The sequence below is a fragment of the Orcinus orca genome, chromosome 18, assembly GCF_937001465.1.
Source record: "Orcinus orca chromosome 18, mOrcOrc1.1, whole genome shotgun sequence".
Classification (NCBI taxonomy): Eukaryota; Metazoa; Chordata; class Mammalia; order Artiodactyla; family Delphinidae; genus Orcinus; species Orcinus orca.
In genome coordinates this window covers 53,976,929-53,998,073 of record NC_064576.1, presented here as the reverse complement: position 1 = coordinate 53,998,073, position 21,145 = coordinate 53,976,929, and the positions used below count along the sequence as shown (strand labels likewise).

The following is a 21,145-nucleotide window of genomic DNA, read 5'->3' as shown; positions in this document are numbered from 1 at the left end:
TAATTGCTTTACAATGGTGTGTTAGTTTCTGCTGTATAACAAAGTGAATCATCTATACATATACATATATCCCCATATCTCCTCCCTCTTGCGTCTCCCTCCCACCTTCCCTATCCCACCCCTCTAGGTGGACACAAAGCCCCGAGCTGATCCCCCTGTGCTATGCGGCTGCTTCCCACTAGCTATCTGTTTTACATTTGGTAGTGTATGTATGTCCATGGCACTTTTTGATCTAGCAATTCCACATAAGGAATTTAACTAGGGATATTCCCCGTGCAAAGATTAAAGTACACGGATAGGCAATATAGCATTGTTTATAGTAGCATAAAAAAGGAAAAAGAAGAAAACAACCCACATGTCTATCCAAATGGGACTGAATGAAGAAATTCTGTTATATCCACACAGTAGATTACTGTGCAGCTGTTACAAACAAATGGGGTAACTTTGCTCATGCTGATACCAAACAAAATCCTGGAAATATATTAAGTGAAACAATAAGAACGGCGTGTGTAGTAGTCGACCATTTGAATTAATAGAGACTAAAAGGCAAGGGGGATGTGTTACATGAGTATGCTCGACATGCGTAGAACTTCTCCAGAGGCACACTCGTCTCTTACATCCTCTTACCTCGCTGACCTTGCTTCCTGCTCTGCTCTGTGCTGCTCTCCTCGGCACTCACCCTCTTCCAGCCGCTCTGCTCTCCTGCCTCTTGAACAGGCCAGCTGTGCTCGCCTTAGGGCCTTTGCGTTAGCTTTACCTGCCATGCTGTTCCCTCATATATCTGCATTTGCCCAATTGTCACCTTCTCAGTGAGGCCTACCTGACTGACTTCCCCACCATCACCATTTCTGATGTCCTATAGTGTGCTTTTCCTTTTTTCCTTGAAACATACAGTTTCTAACATTTGTAATTATTGTTTATTGTCTCCCCATGCCAGACTATAGACTGCATGAGGACAGGGGTTTTTGTGTTTTTGATCTCTGAGTTATATAAAGTACGTAGAGTATTACTTGGCACATAGAAGGCATTTAATACTTATTTGATGAATGAATGAATAAGGGTTCAAATATAGTTTTATATTAGTGTTACATTTGATTTTCAGCAAAAAAGACAAAAGCTGTTCTTCACATTTGTATTTGAATGGGTTTAGCTTATGAGACAGAAGCATGAAGGTGTCATGGTTGCATTTTATTCAGTTGCTTTCATGAATATATGATAACAATAAAATAATGATTTGAGTGGTTTCTAAGTCAAAGTAAGTTCTAAATATCCTTTCTTTCTAAAATGAACATACCGAATAATGCAAATCTATTTACTTTAACTTCCTTTGGCCCCTTGTCCTTTGGAGTATGAATCACAATTATGTGAACATTTATATGAGAAATTCATTTCTCTAGAGCATAGATTATATTTTCTAGTATGTTCTCAGTTTTCTAAATTATGGATGAAATATTTTGTGTTTCTACATTCCTTTTTCTTGATTTTAATTTAGACATTGTCTCTGCAGGTTTACTTTTCCAGAACCTACTTCTAAAGTATATTCTAGCAATCTGCACAAGATATAAATTGTTTAGAGAGTGATGATACTAATTCCCCCTTTTTTAGTATACATGAAGAGACATGCATATATGTGTATAATTTCTGAAGATATTCATCATGTGTTAAAGTTAAAAATGCAGTCTCAGAACCATATGAGGAGTATTTTCCAATTAATGGAAAAAGAATAAATTATCAAAACTATATATGTTTGTATGTATGCATTTTAAAAAATACTAATATGTATGGAAAAATGAAGACACTGAACTATTAACACTGGGTGCCTGTGGGGGAAGGAGTGAGATTAGCAGAGACACGAGAGGACTTCTTATTTGCTCTTTGTATTTGAATATCTCCCAGTGAAATTGTGTTCAAGTATTATACAATTTTTAACAAAAATAAATCTATGTAGAATAAACCACACATCAGTCAGTGTCATTTTCTTTTGCTTTAGTTATTTGCCTTTTTCTCTATACCTATTTTTGGACAGGCTTTCTGTGCAGTTTTACACACTTAAAAATAGAAGTGCTTTGGTGAGCAACCCATGGCTCTTTTAATGACCATTCTATATTTCCTATGGCATTATAATGGATTAGTTGCATGCTGAATGTGAATCTTTTTTCTCTCGTAGGTGATATTTTTAGCTGCCATGCAGTTGATAATCCCAAACCCCACTCGGAGCTCAAGATGCTCAGGCAGTATGGCCCCAATGTGCCCGAGCCCATCCTTCAGAAGCTCGTGGCTGCCTTTGGAGAGCTGAGGAGTTTAGCTGACCAGGGCATTATTAACTATCCTTATTCTACCAGAGAAGTTGTCAACATAGTCAAGCATTTACAGGTATGGCACATGCCTACGCTAAAAGTTTAAAAGAAGCCGTCAATCTTGTTTTTTTAGACTGCCTAATTTATACAAAGTCTTTCCATTTCTCTATAATTCTGATTCAAGTGATATAATATGAAATGTCTATAATCTAAATGAACATTTTCTGTTTAACCTTTGAATTGACTTTGGCAAGGTTCTGTGCCACGGCCATTACCCAGGAGCTAGGAACTTTGGTGGAGGTTTTTTGTGGGGGTTGTGGCGGGGCGGGCGTGGGAAGACAGGAGAGTGAGACAGCAGGGAAACTTTACTACTGTTTGACTTTATACAACAAGCATATGGTATCTGAGTGAAAAATATTTTCATTTTGAAAAAAAGACTTGGAGATAAAAAACAGACTAGGAACTAACAGTATTGATTACATACCTGTAAATACTGTGAGAAAATTTTATAAGATAGAGTAAGTGGGCAGGACAATGGAATTCCTTATAGCCATTTGTGATGCATAGCCCACCTCGGTAAAGAAGACAAAAAGCCCATGTAGCTTCTACCTTTATAGCAAATAATGGTTTCCAAGCTAACAGTCACAACCTAACGACTCTTGACCTCTGCTCCATCCCCATCCTCCGAGGAAAACCTAGAAAGGAAAATATAGAAAGCTTTGTTCTGCCTGTAAAGCCATGATAAGTCCAGCTCAGATCCCAGCGCCTAAAGAAAATCAAGACAGAGGCAATAAAGGACCCAGACAACCCCACCAGTGTGAAGTTAGCTGTTAGTAGTACTTGTTTTCTTCCCTCTGCTCTTCCCTATTTCTCTATTCTCTGTACTTTTCACATTCTTCTTCCCTTCTTTTCTTGTTTATCTTTTTTTTTCATTTAGTCATAGACTTGTAACTTCTCCAAATACTTCTGTATAGATATTCAACACTCTGCTTTATTTAAATAGCATTTTTAAGTTTGGTCAATCCAGTACTCATTTTAAAAGCAGGAGATTTCAGAAAGTGGTGGAAGTCACCAAACACCAGGATCTGAGTACCGATTTAACATTTGAGACAAAGAACTGTTCCCCCTCAAATTCTGATATTTATTTAAAAAGAAAAATATTAAGTCATCAGAGCAAACCTTCAAAGAGAAAAATATTCCTCCTATCTATAAAATATTCCTCCTATCAGTATTTATTAGTTATCTGACAAGGCTAGTAAAGAAAGGTCTGGTAAAGTTCATTTGATCCTTATTGTTCTGTCAGTTTGGGAAATCTTTATAATACCGTGTATTTTATCACATGGTAATAGGGGAATTTTTTTTTTTTTTTGAATACAGAAATTTCCCGCTGAAGGTCTCTCCAGTGTGGTTAGGAATGTGTTTGACTTTGATTCCTACAACAACGACATGCGGGAGATTTTGATTAACACTTTACACAAATACGGGATACCTATTGGAGCAAAACCTACCAGTGTGCAGCTGGCAAAGGAGTAAGGCAAACTCACTACTGATAAAGTACTCTTGAGTGTTACTGTTCTGGTTCTCAAATACTGATTATTCTGAATCTACTGTCATACGCTACTAAACTGAGTTGGTGTGGAAATTACTTTCCATGAGTAAGCGCTTCAGATATATGTTGCTATTTGCTGGCTGGATTCAGTTAAATAGCATTATTTATAGGTCTGTAAATTGAGAACTTCAGTTATTTCGAATGTCCCATGAGTAGATGTAATGTAATCAAATAAAGGGAAATATTTGTTTCTTTACAGCCTCTGTCCTTTTGTTGAATTCCTATGACTCTCATTTTTTCCTAATCTAGTGCAAACTCATTGTACAAACATGAAAGCTACATGAAGAGATAATATGTATTTAGTTAAGATGTTCTTATTTATGTCACCATATATTTTTCTGTTATGATAGTTTTCTAAATTTATAATCATATTAACTTGAAATTTTGGGGTTACTTATTTCAGCCTGACAGATGAAAGAGGCAGGGAAAACAAGTGAGTTTTGTTTCGTGTGGGCTAGTTGCCTGCCTTTTATTTTGTAATAACAGGCTACGTGCTTAACAAAGAATCTTGCAAATATGATGTTGTTGACCAGAAAGATAATTGACAGTATTTATTAGTAGGGTAATTAAGTCAGTGCAAATTCACTAGAAAACAGTTTTAAATATGCATAACTTATTGATAATGCATCTAATGCTGTTTTTGTCTATAAGAAAGTCAATTATCATAAATTCCCAAGGGACAAAAATTACCTTTAAATTACTATATAACTGTCATCTCATATAGGAGGAACTCTCTACCTTTCTTAGGAAAAATTTGTTAAATATAAATTAATGATTAATCCAGCTATATATGTATAGTGTGTATATATATACACACACACATACATATACTAAATGTTTACATCATCATTATTTATTCTTTTAAGTTATTATAAAACTTGTTAGAATATATGCCAATAAAAATAGTTAAAGCTTTAACAATTTCTTCAAGGATTTCTTAAAGAGAAACAAATATTTCCCTTTAGTGGTAAAAGAGCAAGATGGAGTTATGTTAGAAATTATCAGTGAATTGGTTTATATTATTAACAAGTTAGTAAATTTTCTTTTAGAGAAGAGTGATTTGGTGTCAGTTGCTAATATATACACTTTTCTGTAAAATACTATTTTGCTGATTGATTACCAGTATTTATGGGCATTTTGAAACTAGTTTGGTAATTTAATGGGTATGGCTTATCTTCTATATTAGGGAGTTCAAGAAATGTCTTTGATATGCAAACTTCTATTAGTACTCATGTTTTTTACTTCCTTTTTATAAATTATATCTTTAGTTTCAATTGGAAATAAGATGATTTTTATTACCATGAACACATTTATATAGAGTTCTAACTTCATGGAAACCAGGCTTGTGATTTTAAAATAATTTTTTTGGTACTCTTGTACAACTTGAAATAAAAATTCAAATACATATTAGTTGGTAAGATCAATCAAAAGAAAATTGTTGGCAATTTAAGTTTTAAGGAAGACAGATAAAATGATTTAACTTATTCATTACTGTCTCCAGTTCTAAACTGAAAAATTCTTGCCATGGCTTGTTCATTGTTGCCATGGCAAGTTAATTACAGCTCTAGTACTTACTTATGAGTGGAAGCAAAAGTACATTGAGCCTGGAAACAAGATGGTCATGCCTAAGACCAGGATGGAAAGAACTAGTTGTCCACCCACTGTGTATAGCTAAAAATAGACTTGTAGCCCATGTGGGGGATGTGTGAGTTTTCCTTCAGGGTGGAGATAGTACTAGACTACGATTTGCACATTCAAAGCATTTTTTCCTCACCTGTAAATTGCAATGACTTGAGCAGCTCAAAAGTAGTGATGTTTTATTACCCTTTAGTGAAATCCACAGGTTCCATATGTTTTATGTCTATCGAATTATCAGCCTTGTACTTTGAGAGGGTAGCCTGATAAAGTGAACAAAGCAATGTCCTGGGAATTCAGCAGTTAGTCACATGTTCAACCTGTATGTCTGGGTCAGACATGAAGAAACAGATTTTACCCTGTTTGTAAAATTGAGAGCATTTTATTCTAGATAGCATAACCATATACCTTTTCACCTAATTAATACATTTTTTAGAATGAAAGGGCACTATTAATAATAACTCTGTAAAAAGAGATGCACAATAAGACTGTCCTAGTGAGGCCAGAATATATTTTCATCTTTATAAGGTTAATAAGGTTCATTCCTATTCTGACATCCTTTGCATTTTAATATAATCTTAATTTTCTCTCATCTGCAAAAACAAAAACAAATTAAAAAGAAGTGGTACCAACACTTTCTGTTTCCCCCCTAGAGTAGCACAGTTAATAGTAATCACATAGACCTCTGAAGATTTAAAGTTGTCCTCATGCAGTCTTATGATTTGCTTTGACTTTTCCATACCTTTTGCTAAACCTTCTACTTCACTAGACCTTTTGCTAAATCAGTTCTTTGAGGGTGCTCCTGCCCATCTCTGGAGATACTATGTTACTGAAGAAGATCCACATTGGATTTCTGTCCCCAAGGAAGAAGGACCAAATGTTTTCATTACTATTAATATCCTATTGCCCTGAATGAAAAATTGTTGCTGTTAATTTTCTTGTTCTCTAATCCAATCTTTATTCGATAGGAGCAAAATTACATTGAATCCCGAATAAGATGGTCACATTCACACACAAGAGAGGGATGGAGAAGTAATTGACCATCCACTGCATATAAGTAAAAAGAGATGTAAGACAGATGTTGTAGAAGAGGGAAGTTTTCATGTGTCTTCTACAGCACCTTCCTCCTCAGCTGAAATCAGAATATATTTTGGCTGTTTGGTGACGTCCCGTTAGTTAGTGCTCTTTAGTGAAATTCCTAAGAGAGATCCTGTCACTTTCCCTTTTATTCTCCTAAATAGTGCAGTGATGCTACCTATCCCATAGGTCTCTGTACATTTTTTTTTTTAAGGCCTATTGTGATATTATGAGAGGAACAGGATTTATCTTATTTACTAAACCTTTGCTAAACCTGGTACTTATAGGCTGCATCATACTGGGCTGTTATCTTACCTTGCTTGATTGAGCCATAATGCAGCTCTTCTTCCTGATCTGTTGAATAAATAGATTCCACATCTTAGTATTGGGATCAGAATTGGCTCCCTAGACACCCACATTGCATTTGCCCTTTTCCACTAGTACTTCCTGAGGTTTTTCTGTTGTTTCCTTTTAAGTTTCGAATACACAGGAAAGGATATGCCAGAGAGATGGCAAACATAATGAAAATAAGGAGGCACACTGGGAGAAATTTAGGCAGAAATAGGAGGATTTGGCTTAAACTCTGAGCTCTTAAAAAAATAATCCGAGCTTTTGAGTTTCAAATGTCATTATTGGGGAAAAAGATACACACACACATACACACATACATATATATGTATAATTAAGCGCAAACATCCAACCAAAGGCATATAGATTATCTGCTATAGTAGATACAGATCTACATTTCAAAGCAACGTTTGCTTGTTTTACCCTCAAATGAGCTTTTATTTTTTTTAAAGTTTCTTTTATTTGGGAATAAACATACTGCTGGCACATTAGCACTTCCAAATTTAAAAGTGTGTTTCAGAGTAATTTATGAACTCTAACATGCTAGGGAAACATTTGTTTTAAAGGAAGGAAAAAGTCCTTTATTTTGGTACATCCATTTTTAAGAGACTTACACAATATTTTATCTTAATATATGTCATATTATTATTGCATTTTATAGATAAGGAATTTGAGGAACAGAGAGGTTACATCACTTGCCTAAGGTTAGAAAGCTGATCAGGGGCAGAGCTATAATATACGTAATTTTAATTCCAATTCTAAGGACAAATATAAGCAGATCCATATGCAGATTGTAGGCAGTTTCTAATCAGAGTTATTCTTTGGATACTGAAAATTACAAATAGTTTTGGTTTAAAAGGGCCCTAGGATTTTAGATAATCAACTTGGAAATCATCATTGACCAAGATGTCATACGTGTAATATACATATTCTTATCCTTCAGAGAGTTGTGATAGATTCACATTTGGGGGGTTTAGCCATATTTCACAATGACAAGTAAGTCGAAAAGCAGGTTAATATAGACTTTTGGCATAACAAAAATCATTCTAAAGACTCTTCATCCCCAATTAAGCTTTCCTTTTTTTTTTTTAAATAATGGAGGTTCATGAAGTAAAACACAAGGTAATTCATTTAGAAAAATAAAAACTCTAGAAAACTTTATTTGGCTACTATATATAAGAAGCATACTAGCCATCATTCCTTCCTGATTTGGAACACAAGAGGAATTTATTGAACCTTCTCAAACATTGTAGTCATATTTACATAAATCAAACATACAGAGAAATGATCTCTACCCTCTGAATTTTAGCTTCATGTATTTTTCTCTCCCTGTCTTCCCTGGGAGACACACATAATCTATAAAATATTTAAATGATCATCCTTCTTGATCCACATGCTTTGTCCTCAACCCTATTGATTTTTTTTAATGCTGCTTAGTTGATTCTTTTTTTTTTAATAAATGTATTTATTTATATATTTTGGGCTGCGTTGGGTCTTTGTTGCTGCACGCAGGCTTTCTCTAGTTGCAGAGAGTGGGAGCTGCTCTTCACTGCAGTGCACAGGCTTGTCATTGCGGTGGCTTCTCTTGTTGCGGAGCACGGGCTGTAGGTGCGCGGGCTTCAGTAGTTGTGGCACGCGGGCTCAGTAGTTGTGGCTCACGGGCTCTAGAGTGCAGGCAGTAGTTGTGGTGCAAGGGCTTAGTTGCTCCGCAGCATATGGGATCTTCCTGGACCAGGGCTCAAACCCATGTCCCCTACATTGGCAGGCGGATTCTTAACCACTGCGCTACCAGGGAAGCCCTGCTTAGTTTATTCTTAAGCCAGTTTCTTTTTTTTTTTCCCAAAGCATTTATTGCCTGTTTGTCACTGGCAAAGTATCTATGGTCTACCAAACATTTATTTGTGTAAGACAAGTAGAATAAAAAATTTGAGGAAATTTAAAGGCTTTTATATGTAGGATTTCTCTATGATGCATATTTACTAAATGAAGAGTGATATCCTATTTATTTTTTAAATAAATGAGCAAAAAGAAAATTAAAACACTAATAATTCCACCATCCAGAGACAACCATTGTTTAATCCTTCTAGCTCTTTTCCTAGGATTCTATGTGTTATTTCAACTGAGAAATATTTCTTTCTAGTTTTTCTTTTCTGAGTTTTTCTTCTTAATAGGAGAGACATGTCCCTGAAAGAAGATCCTTTTATAAACACTTCATTCTCACTCTTCTTTGTTGAAAAGAAATGTATCTATAATGGTTTAGATTCGAGTATGTATGACATTCCTCCCATTACCCCACTTTTTTCTCCTTCCCTCTTGTTAGTTGAGTTTTTAGACTTAAGATATTTATTCTAACGTAATGAACAGATCATATAGCATCTAAGGTGCTTTATGCCAGGCATTTCTCTGGCATTTCAACACAAAGTAAGGAATAAACACATTAATATCAACACTTTGTGTCTTTATGCATATGTTTCAATGTCATTATCCTTTACAGACTCATAGAAATGCTGTTGCTAGACAGACTGTACATCTAAAAATGACTGTTATATGTGACTGCTCTTTTAAAGTGTCCCATAGCTGATGAAGAAGCCCTGTGGAGTCTTGTAATTACTCCTCCAGTGTCCTCTTGATGTCTGTATTCTCTCTCTGCTTTCAAATGCTTTATTAAAATTTTATTAACTTCACTTTTCAAGCAAAATAAGGTAACTTTATGTGGTCTAAGACCATATTAGCCAATATTTTTATTAAATTTCTCTAATAGGTTCACATTTTAAATAATTTTAAAACACAGTGGTAGCTGTTAATAGTAGTTGCCTTTGGGAGAGGCTCTGGAAAGGGGAAAGGGGGCCTCACTTTCTATTCTAACATGTGTATTATTTTCTATATTTTATTTTTTAAATGTCCATAGACTATCTGGGCCCTGGAATTTTTCATTCTGTTTTCCTATTTAAATAAAATTAAAATGTTAAAGTAAAGGTCTATTCTGAAATTGCTATTTCGTGGGACCTTTGCCTCCAGGACAGCAAAGCTTACACCGCTCTGCAATGCCTACTCTAAGGGTGTAACATTGGCACCCTTACCAATGACAAATGAGAAATTAAGTTAACCGGACATTGCTATGGCAGTTCAACACAATATAAGTAAGTTTTATGCATTGGTAGACATCAACATAAACGTATCAAGGGAGAGAAGACAACACATTTTTAAGGCAGCAAAAATTAAAATATTGATATTTATCAAATGCTTACTAAGGGCTCTAAGCACTTCACAAATACTAACTCAATCTATACAACAATTCTGTTTTTTCTATTGGGCAAGTAATTCCTTCCTATTTTATTATCTAGTAGGTGTAAGAGTGTGTGTGTGTATGTGTTACAGATGAAGAAACTGAGGCTCAAGAGACTCTAAGTAACTTAACAAATTATACAACTAATAAATGGCAGGATGGGAGATTCAAACACAGATCTGTCTGTTCCAGAGCCTTTTGTTCACTCACCATGCAGTCTCCACATTCTTGCATGAGAAAGCAATGTAATCAACACTGGACTGCAAGATTTTAAACATAATGTTTCTAAAGAAACTTCAGAGTTGTTTTCCAAATTTCATTTCCTACCCTTTTGGGACATGTATCATGCAAAATATACATTTAACTTTTATGTGGTGACTAGGCCCATCGTTTTAATCACAGTGTCCTTTAAATTAATGCCATTTGTCATGGATTACAGAAGTAAATAAAAACATCTTTTTTATACAATGCAAGCAAATTTGCTTATATCTTTTCTCCTACAATAAGGATTTGATTTTTGAAAAGTCAAAATAGGTGACATTCACAAATTCTTCAAAATGAGTAGAACGATTCTTTTCTTTTTTCAGTTTATTCTATATAGAATCCTTTACTTAGAACTACCATCCTCAAAATCACACTCATTATATAGTTAGCTTTGGCAGAATAATTATAAATCACTGTGCATTTTCTGTGCATCTGTGAGTTGCTTCTAAGTCATTACAAATTAGAGTTGGCCTCCATCGCGGGGCCAATAGCTCCTGTGTTCAAAGGTGGAATGGACTCCCCAGGGGAAAGGTAGCGTATACCTTCTTGTAGTCCGGATTCAAAGAGATCAGGATGAATCTTGTTGGGGAGGTACTCAAGTGATTCAAACTTAGAATACCGGATTAAATAGCTTTTAATGTCCTTCAAACTCATAGATTCTATGGTTCACTGCCCCTAGATGAATTGGATACCTGAACAAGTTGTCACTCTTCGCCCTTATATCAGCAACCATTCATTACTTTATCAGCCAGTCTCACAGCATATTTTAACAGAACTCCCAATGAAGGTAGCTAAGGTCATGCTTTCCTGTTGTAAGAGGTGTTGATATTTCATTGCAGTGTGTGGTACATGATCATGTTTAGTATTGATCTTTCTGTTTAGAGTAGTGCCAGGTGTGCACATTTGCAGACAGAATAGTTTCATCTATACTGAATGTGTCTTAAAAGGGTATCTGTCTAGAATCAGTTTTCTACATTAAGACTTATCCTGTGTAATTGGAACATCAACAGCAGCTGCTTCTTCTCTGACCAAGACCAACTACGGGGTCTTCCAAGTACCAGAGACATCAAAAACATCCCCAACCAGGGCCTCCCTTAGGAGTAATTTCATAAGGTTTATCTTTCAATATAAGAATGATTATCAGTTTACTATTTATCCCATTAAATTAAAAGACGCACTTCTTAAAGTTTTGTGCTTCTCCTTCCATTTTCCAAACTATTATATGGTATAATTTTCTTTTTGAAGTCTGGTTTTTACAGATGAGTTCATTATATTGATCGTGAAGTTCTAAGGTCTGCAGTTCCACTCTGCATCATGATTTACTTGCACTTCGTAAAAGAGCTCTCAGTTTTCAAAAACAGTAAGATTTACATAATGACACTATTATAAGCAGAAGGGTGGTATTGGGCTTTACAGTTTCATAGTCCTTGCCCTTTATTCTCTCGGTATATTATGAAGTAGCTTCACAGCCATTTTATTTGCTTTCAGCTCCTTTATGGGGGTGCAGAGAAAAATTTAAAAATATCACCAATCTACATAGAAATTGTCAAGATCTATGAATCTTCTTCCATACTCATCTTCAGCAGTCTCACAGAATTATCCTTGATTCTTTAGGCGTTTGTAAGTGATATCTGTCACCTGGCTGAGTAGAAATCCCCAATCCCGACCGATAGGTAACTCTTCCAAATACACTTGCAGAGTAGATTGCATTGTTTGTTGAGAGTCATGTAGTCAGGATGCAGTGAGGAAGATCTGCCATGGTGGTTTGCAACTTGCCATCAAGATGAGAAACAAGTAGGTGAAGATGTTGTCAGTTGTAATGTAACCAAATATTCATTCATTTAACAAACACTATTGAACATTTATGTGGTAAACACTAAGTAGGGAGTCAGAAATATAAAGGTGAAGAAGGCTCAGTACCTGCCTTCAAGGAGGTCATTATAATTGGGGAAGCACTGAAGTAGAGTGACTTGTGTTCTGTGAGAGCCACACAAGAGCGAGTGAAGAGGTGGGGTTGCTGCCTTCTGCCCTGGGGGAGATTCAGGGACAGTAACCAAGCTGAATCTTTATAGGATGACTAGGTGTTCTCCAGGCAAATAAAGGAGAAGAAAGCGCTTCAAGCAGAGACAGTTTTAAGAGGTCATGGTGCCTTTTGGAAAATGCAAGTATTTTGGTGACTAAAACTAAAGATTAAATGAGGGCATGCTATGTGGTGAGACTAAAAGGGAGAGAAGAGTCGGGGGAACCCTAGAAGAATTTGAAGCCAGAAAGTAGCATGGTCTGATTCATAATTTAGGAAGACCCCTTTAAGTTTTCTAAAGATAAGAAACTGAAAGGCCGTGAAACTGAAGGCAGGAAGACCCACCTGCTGGGAAGCAACTGCAGTAATCCCGGTGATGAACAGTGAGAGCTTCCATTGTGGCAGTGGGAATGAAAAAGAGGGACGCCGGTGAGAGAGGTTTCCGTAGCAGAATCGATGGATTCTGAGTGCCAGAGATACAAGTGAGTAAGATGTCAGCCTTACCTTCAATGAATTAACAATCTTGGGAAAACATGTAAACTCCCAACCTTATTACGCAATTTTATGTTCAAAGTACTACATTCGCAGTAGGGTTTCTCATCCTATGAATCCTTTTTGTGGGAAATAACAGGACTCAAACAACTTTTTTTTTTTTTTTTTTTTTTTACTTGGGCCTCTCACTGTTGTGGCCTCTCCGTTGCGGAGCACAGGCTCCGGACGCGCAGGCTCAGCGGCCATGGCTCACGGGCCCAGCCACTCCGCGGCATGTGGGATCTTCCTGGACCAGGGCACAAACCCGTGTCCCCTGCATCGGGAGGCGGACTCTCAACCACTGCGCCACCAGGGAAGCCCCAAACAACTTTTGTTTGTTTGTTTGTTTTCTGGGAAAATTTCCAACTGGGAAAGTTTCAGTCCCAGTCATTATTGATGTGAATAATTAGAAACGGAAAGAATTTAAGATTGGAAAATACTAAGATGTAGTTGGTAAAGCAGATGGCAGAAAAAGAGAAGTTTTTGCAGTGATATTTGAAGAGAGATGAGGGAAAGGAAACCCAAGCCCCAGAACTGTAGTTTCACATCTTCTATGAAGAAGAAAGCCAGAGATATGTGGAGCAAGGTGACAACATCTGCTTTAGCACGGAGTGACCCTGGGCAGTAGCACGGACCCTGCACAGTGTCACGCTGGATACCGGGGAGCAATTTGAGAAGTGTTAGCCAAGAATAACAAGTCTCCCTAAATCTTTTTCCATCCTATATCCAAATGAATCTTTATTTCTGTGACCACAGCAGGACCTTGGTGGCAGAGGTGCACAAGTCTAAGTTATAAAGTGAAAACCATAATGTCTAAATGCAGAGCCAGCCAGTGAAAGGGAAAGCACATGTACATACTCGTGTACGTACCATTTGCAGCAAAGCAAAATTTATTTACCAGCACCATGTGCGACTGTAGGGAAGGGAAATTCAGAAGTTTCTAGCAAACAAGGGAGGGTAATTGGGGATAGTAGTACCCATTATTACTAATTTAAAGTGTTTAGAGTGGCATTTCTGTTTTCTCTATGTAGTGTGTTGACTTTTTATTTTAGTAAGTATAAATATTTACAAGGGATTTCATAGATTCACTTCTGACCATGCTCTCTAAAACTGTTATTCTCTATCAGGTCTTAAATTTGAAAATGGCAAATTCTACAGAACTCTATCTTAAGAGTTTCTAAGAGTTCCATATGTACAAATTTCCATGGAAACCCAGAAGAGCAAGAGATTCATTCTGCCCAGAAAGAAATATGGGAGAAGGATGCAAGGGGAAGTAATATTTGAATTGGGCCTTAAAGATGAGAAGGATTTCATCAAAGAGGCAATAGCAGAGGGATTCTGGGCTGAAGTAATAACCTCATGGAAGCATGAAAATGCATAGCGTGTTCAGGAACAGCAAGTAGCAATTTGAGGTAATTAAGGCATACATTAGCTGGAGAGTAAGAGGAAGGGGTAAGAACCAAAGGTGGAAATATTTGTCAGTGTTATTCTATTAAAGGTTCCAGTAAACTCAGTTAATTATTACCAGAGGTTAGATTTAAAACATTAGGAATGAGTGAGGCCTGCTAAAATTGGAGTTGTTCTTTTTCTTCTCAAAGATGGTAGTAATTGGTGAATTTTTGAGTGTCGGTGGAACTACCCAGAAGGGTTCCATTATTCCCATGAAAATTAGTAGTTCTTGTGGTAAGGAAATGTTTTAGGAATTGTTGATAATAGGTATATCAACAACTTTTGCAGAATGCCCCTAGAAAGATCCAAATCTTTTTCATGTGTTTCTTTCATACTCCAGAAATAGTATTGGCAAATGTTCAGAGAAGGCAGAAGTTTGCCAGAACATACTCTTTAAAACCCCAGCTCACCTCTATGGAACAATCTTAGACAAATCTCTTGTATGTCATTCAGACTCTATAACTCAACTTTGGTGTCCATGTGCACCGTGTTATGAAATGCATGCATGCTTAAAAAAAACTTTTTCCTTTCTGTAACTTGGCTAAGTGCTATAATTTGACCTGAGTCATAATTTTGAAAGTCACCTTTTTTTTTAGTTAAAAGTTTTTCTTCCAGATCTTTATTAATTCTTCCACAAGGGATTAAGAAACATCACAACATATGAATTGAAATACTTCATTGTTTTAAAAAACATAAATTCATGAATGACATGATAAAAAGTAGTACTATCTATAAGTCTTAAGTTCATCCTCTTCCCCTTTAAAATCAAATCCAGACATCATTCCAGCTAGGACTTTAACAAACTTAAACAATACAAGTGACAAGATCTTAAAACTATGGAAAATGACATTGTTGTTTCAATCAGGTCAGGTATAACAACTTAAGTCTGGTTGGAGTTGAATGACAGATTTCAGTAATGGAATATAGGGCGTTTTGCTAACTGGTTAGTAGTTAGAATTACCCCCAAATTACTGTTGAATATGTTTCGAATTCCAAAGCTTATTCATACACTCAGTTATAATTCCCCTTCCCCCTAACTACTAACTTATTGAAGGAGAGAGAGTTAATAACCGTCCAATTTTTCCACAACTTATTGGGAGGACTTAGTGGAAAATAAATGAGGGGCTTTGGTTTACCTCAGTTGGCCAGCCTGGAGCCCACAGGAAGTCTAGAAACAACTCCCTGTGTTACCAAGGATCTGACAGAGTCAGTTTGATTGTGCAACAGCAGAACACCCTGCGTATGTGACTTTCAGTTGCAATTGTTAACGCTAATAGCATCTTGTTATGTGGTTCTGGAATAGCTTCTATATGGGGCACCTGAAGGTCTTTCCCATACTCTGCCAACCAAACTGCTAGTACTATTTTTAAATGGAACCAGGCAACCTGTAATTTCCATGACTGTTACTTAGAATGAGTTGGCAAGTTCAAAGCAGCTTTCATGAATATCCCTGGGGGTTGTCAGTAAAAATTGGAAGTCGAGCAAAGTTACTTTTTCCCAAATGGATAAAAGTTTTTGGTTTTGTTTTGTTTTTAGCATCTGTATGATACTTTGTGGGATTATTAAAGGATATATTAGACGTGTTTTTTAGGCTAGATTTCAACCTATCAACCGAGCATCATTTTTATTAAGCAATTCTCCACTTCTGATTAGATTTCCAGTTGTGTAACTGTTTCTCTTGTCTTTAAAGAGCCAATTTAGGATGTATGTAGAGCTCCTTTAAAAAAAAAAAAAAAACAGCAATTTTGTCTATCAGGCACCTATTCTATTGATAGGTATAGATAATTTCATTCTGTTTATTTATTTTAACTCCAGAGCACTAAGGTAATGTAAGATCTACCACTGGTACTTCGCTCCACTCACTTTAGTGATCATCAGAGACCTCCCCCAGCTGTAAGAAACCAGAACCTTACAGATTATCCCTTTCATCTCACAAAGGAAGAAATTAACACTCAGAGAAATTGTCTAACTTTTCCCTTCACAAGTTTGCTAGTTAATAAAAGAACTAGCACTAGAACCTACTAAGTCTTCTACATTAGAGGGAAATTAGGTGTGTCTCCTTCCTTTGTTTTCTCCTCTGTATTTAGAGACTTAATTCTCCTTTGGTGAACTGCTGAAAGCAATGAAGAATCCTGTTCATCCCCTAAACAAGGACAGGGAGATTCCAGTCTTTGAGATGTTTTCAAGATCTGCCCTTTTGACACGGAAATGTGTTTTTATAACATTTAAGAGAGAACACAGTAATAGTAAATCCTCTGACTCACTGCCTCTTCCACCTCATTACCGGTAGAAACATGGAAATAAGTGGATGACCAATCAGGATAATTGTTCACGTACTTAAAATGTATTTTAAATGACAGATACAAAAACACATACGTACTTCCGAATGATTTATGACTTAGAAAAATTTCAATGTAAATTTCTTTTAAATTTCTTTCCTTCTGTGTTAAACATTAACATTTCAAAGGACAAAAATCATATTCCACCAGAAAGCATGGTTTCATATTCTTTTTTTGTACAATTTAGCAAACCTTTTTTAAATTTAATTTTACTTATTTTTTATACAGCAGGTTCTTATTAGTTATCCATTTTATACTTATTAGTGTATACCTGTCAATCCCAATCACCTAATTCATCACACCACCACCACCACCCCCCCGCCACTTTCCCCCCTTGGTGTCCATATGTTTATTGTCTACATCTGTGTCTCAATTTCTGCCCTGCAAACCGGTTCATCTGTACCATTTTTCTAGGTTCCACATATATGCGTTAATATGCGATATTTCTTTTTCTGACTTACTTCACTCTGTATGACAGTCTCTAGATTCATCCACATCTCTACAAATGACCCAATTTCATTCCTTTTTATGGCTGAGTAATATTCCATTCTATACATGTACCACATCTTCTTTATCCATTGGTCTGTCACTGGGCATTTAGGTTGCTTCCATGACCTGGCTATTGTACATACTGCTGCAATGAACATTGGGGTGCATGTGTCTTTTTGAATTATAGTTTTCTCTGGGTATATGCCCAGTACTGGGATTGCTGGGTCATATGGTAATTCTATTTTTAGTTTTTTAAGGAACCTCCATACTGTTCTCCATAGTGGCTGTATCAATTTACATTCCCACCAACAGTGCAAGAGGGTTCCCTTTTCTCCACACCCTCTCCAGCATTTGTTTGTAGATTTTCTGATGATACCCATCCTAACTGGTGTGAGGTGATACCTCATTGTAGTTTGGATTTGCATTTCTCTAATAATTAGTGATGTTGAGCAGCTTTTCATGTGCTTCTTGGCCATCTGTATGTCTGCTTTGGAGAAATGTCTATTTAGGTCTTCTCCCCATTTTTTGATTGGCTTGTTTGCTTTTTTAATATTGAGCTGCATGAGCTGTTTATATATTTTGGAGATTAATTCTTTGTCCGTTGATTTGTTCGCAAATATTTTCTCCCATTATGAGGGCTGTCTTTTGGTCTTGTGTATAGTTTCCTTTGCTTTGCAAAAGCTTTTAAGTTTCATTAGGTCCCATTTGTTTATTTTTGTTTTTATTTCCATGACTCTAGGAGGTGGATCAAAAAAGATCTTGCTGTGATTTATATCAAAGAGTGTTCTTCCTATGTTTTCCACTAGGAGTTTTATAGGGTCTGGTCTTATATTTAGGTCTCTAATCCATTTTGAGTTTATTTTTGTGTATGATGTTAGGGAGTTTTCTAATTTCATTCTTTTTGTTGTTGTTGTTTGTTTTGTTTTGGGGTTTTTTTGCGGTACATGGGCCTCTCACTGCTGTGGCCTCTCCCGCCACGGAGCACAGGCTCTGGACGCGCAGGCCCAGTGGCCATCACTCACGGGCCCAGCCGCTCCGCAGCACGTGGGATCCTCCCGGACCGGGGCGCGAACCCGTGTCCCCTGCATTTGGCAGGTGGACTCTCAACCACTGTGCCACCAGGGAAGCCCTCTAATTTCATTCTTTTACATGGAGCTGTCCAGTTTTCCCAGCACCACTTATTGAAGAGGCTGTCTTTTCTCCATTTTATATGCTTGCCTCCTTTGTCATAGATTAGTTGACCATAGGTGCGTGGGTTTATCTCTGGGCTTTCTATCCTGTTCCATTGATCTATATTTCTATTTTTGTGTCAGTACCATATTGTCTTGATTACTGTAGCTTTGTATTATAGTCTGAAGTCAGGGAGTCTGATTCCTTCAGCTCCGTTTTTTTCCCTCAAGACTGCTTTGGCTATTCGGGATCTTTTGTGTCTCCATACAAATTTTAAGACTTTTTTTTCTAGTTCTGTAAAAAATGCCATTGGTAATTTCATGGGGATTGCGTTGAATCTCTGGATTGCTTTGGGTAGTATCGTCATTTTCACAGTGTTGATTCTTCCAATCGAAGAACATGGTATATCTCTCCATCTGTTGGTATCATCTTTAATTTCTTTCAACAGTGTCTTATAGTTTTCTGTCTACAGGTGTTTTGTCTCCCTAGGTAGGTTTATTCCTAGGTATTTTATTCTTTTTGTTGCAATGGTAAATGGGAGTGTTTCCTTAATTTCTCTTTCAGATTTTTTATCATTAGTGTATCGGAATGCAAAAGATTTCTGTGCATTAATTTTGTATCCTGCAACTTTACCAAATTCATTGATTAGCTCTAGTAGTTTTCTGGTGGCATCTTTAGGATTCTTTATGTATAGTATCATGTCATCTGCAAACAGTGACAATTTTACTTCTTTTCCAATTTGTATTCCTTTCATTTCTTTTCCTTCTCTGATTGCCATGGTTAGGACTTCCAAAACTGTGTTGAATAATAGTGGCAAGAGTGGACATCCTTGTCTTGTTCCTGGTCTTAGGGGAAATGTTTTCGGTTTTTCACCATTGAGAATGATGTTTGCTGTGGGTTTGTCACATATGGCCTTTGTTATGTTGAGGGAGGTTCCCTCTATGCCCACTTTCTAGAAAGTTTTTATCATAAATAGGTGTTGAATTTTTTCAAAAGCTTTTTCTGCATCTGTTGAGATGATCATATGGTTTTTATTCTTCAATTTGTTTATATGGTGTATCACATTGATGGATTTGCCTATATTGAAGGATCCTTACATCCCTGGGATAAATCCCACTTGATCATGGTGTATGATCCTTTTAATGTGTTGTTGGATTCTGTTTGCTAGTTTTTTTTTGTTTTTTGTTTTGTTTTGCTGTATGCAGACCTCTCACTGTTGTGGCCTCTCCCATTGCGGAGCACAGGCTCCGGACGTGCAGGCTCAGTGGCCATGGCTCATGGGTTCAGCCGCTCTGTGGCATGTTGGATCTTCTCCGACCAGGGCACGAACCCGTTTCCCCTGCTTCGGCAGGCGGACTCTCAACCACTGCGCCACCAGGGAAGCCCGTGTTTGCTACTATTTTGTTGAGGCTTTTTGCATCTATATTCATCAGTGATATTGGTCTGTAATTTTCTATTTTTGTAGTATCTTTGTCTGGTTTTGGTATCAGGGTGATGGTGGCCTCATAGAGTGAGTTTGGGAGTGTTCATTCCTCTGCAGTTTTTTGGAAGAGTTTGAGATGAATGGGTGTTAGCTCTTCTCTAAATGTTTGATAGAATTCACCTGTGAAGCCATCTGGTCCTGGACTTTTGTTTGTTGGAAGATTTTTAATCACAGTTTCAATTTCATTACTTGTGATTGGTCTGTTCATATTTTCTGTTTCTTCCTGGTTCAGTCTTGGAAGCTTATACCTTTCTAAGAATTTTTCTCATTTCTTCCAGGTTGTCCATTTTATTATCATAGAGTTGCTTGTCTTAGTCTCTTTGGATGCTTTGTAGTTCTGCGGTGTCTGTTGTAACTTCTTTTTTGTTTCTAATTTTATTGAGTTGCGTCTTCTCCCTCTTTTTCTCGATGAGTCTGGCTAATGGTTTATCAATTTTGTTTATCCTCTCAAAGAACCAGCTTTTAGATTTATTGATCTTTGCTATTGTTTTCTTTGTTTTTATTTCATTTATTTCTGCTCTGATCTTTATGATTACTTTCCTTCTGCTAACTTTGGGTTTTGTTTGTTCTTCTTTCTCTTGTTCCTTTAGGGGTAAGGTTAGAAAGTTTATTTGGGATTTTTCTTGTTTCTTGAGGTAGGTTTGTATAGCTACAAACCTCCCTCTTAGAACTGCTTTTGCTGCATCCCCTAGGTTTTGGATCGTTGTGTTTTCATTATCATTTGTCTCTAGGTATTTTTTGATTTCCTCTGATTTCTTCAGTGATCTCTTGGTTATTTAGTAACGTCTTGTTTAGCCTCCATGTGTTTGTGTTTTTTACATTTTTTTCCTGTAATTGATTTCTAATCTCATAGCGTTGTGGTCAGAAAAGATGCTTGATATGATTTCAGTTTTCTTAAATTTACTGAGGCTTGATTTGTGACCCAAGATGTGCTCTAACCAGGAGAATGTTCCATGCGCACTTGAGAAGAAAGTGTAATCTGCTGTTTTGGGATGGAATATCCTATAAATATCAATTAAATCTATCTGGTCTCTTGTGTCATTTAAAGCTTGTGTTTCCTTATTAATTTTCTGTTTGGATGATCTGTCCATTGGTGTAAGTGAGGTGTTAAAGTCCCCTACTATTATTGTGTTACTGTCGACTTCCTC

The 21,145-nt window shown here is 36.7% G+C and overlaps 1 protein-coding gene across 2 annotated transcripts in view; it reads left to right on the top strand.

Moving 5' to 3' along the window:
- Positions 1 to 21,145, top strand: part of VWA8 (von Willebrand factor A domain containing 8) — a 368,625-nt gene that overhangs the window by 211,583 nt on the left and 135,897 nt on the right. For both annotated transcript variants that reach the window (XM_033436725.2, XM_004274556.3), the window contains exons 25-26: positions 2,168 to 2,373; positions 3,675 to 3,826. In XM_033436725.2, the coding sequence (XP_033292616.1) occupies positions 2,168 to 2,373; positions 3,675 to 3,826 (358 nt within the window). The remainder of the gene's footprint in view (positions 1 to 2,167; positions 2,374 to 3,674; positions 3,827 to 21,145) is intronic.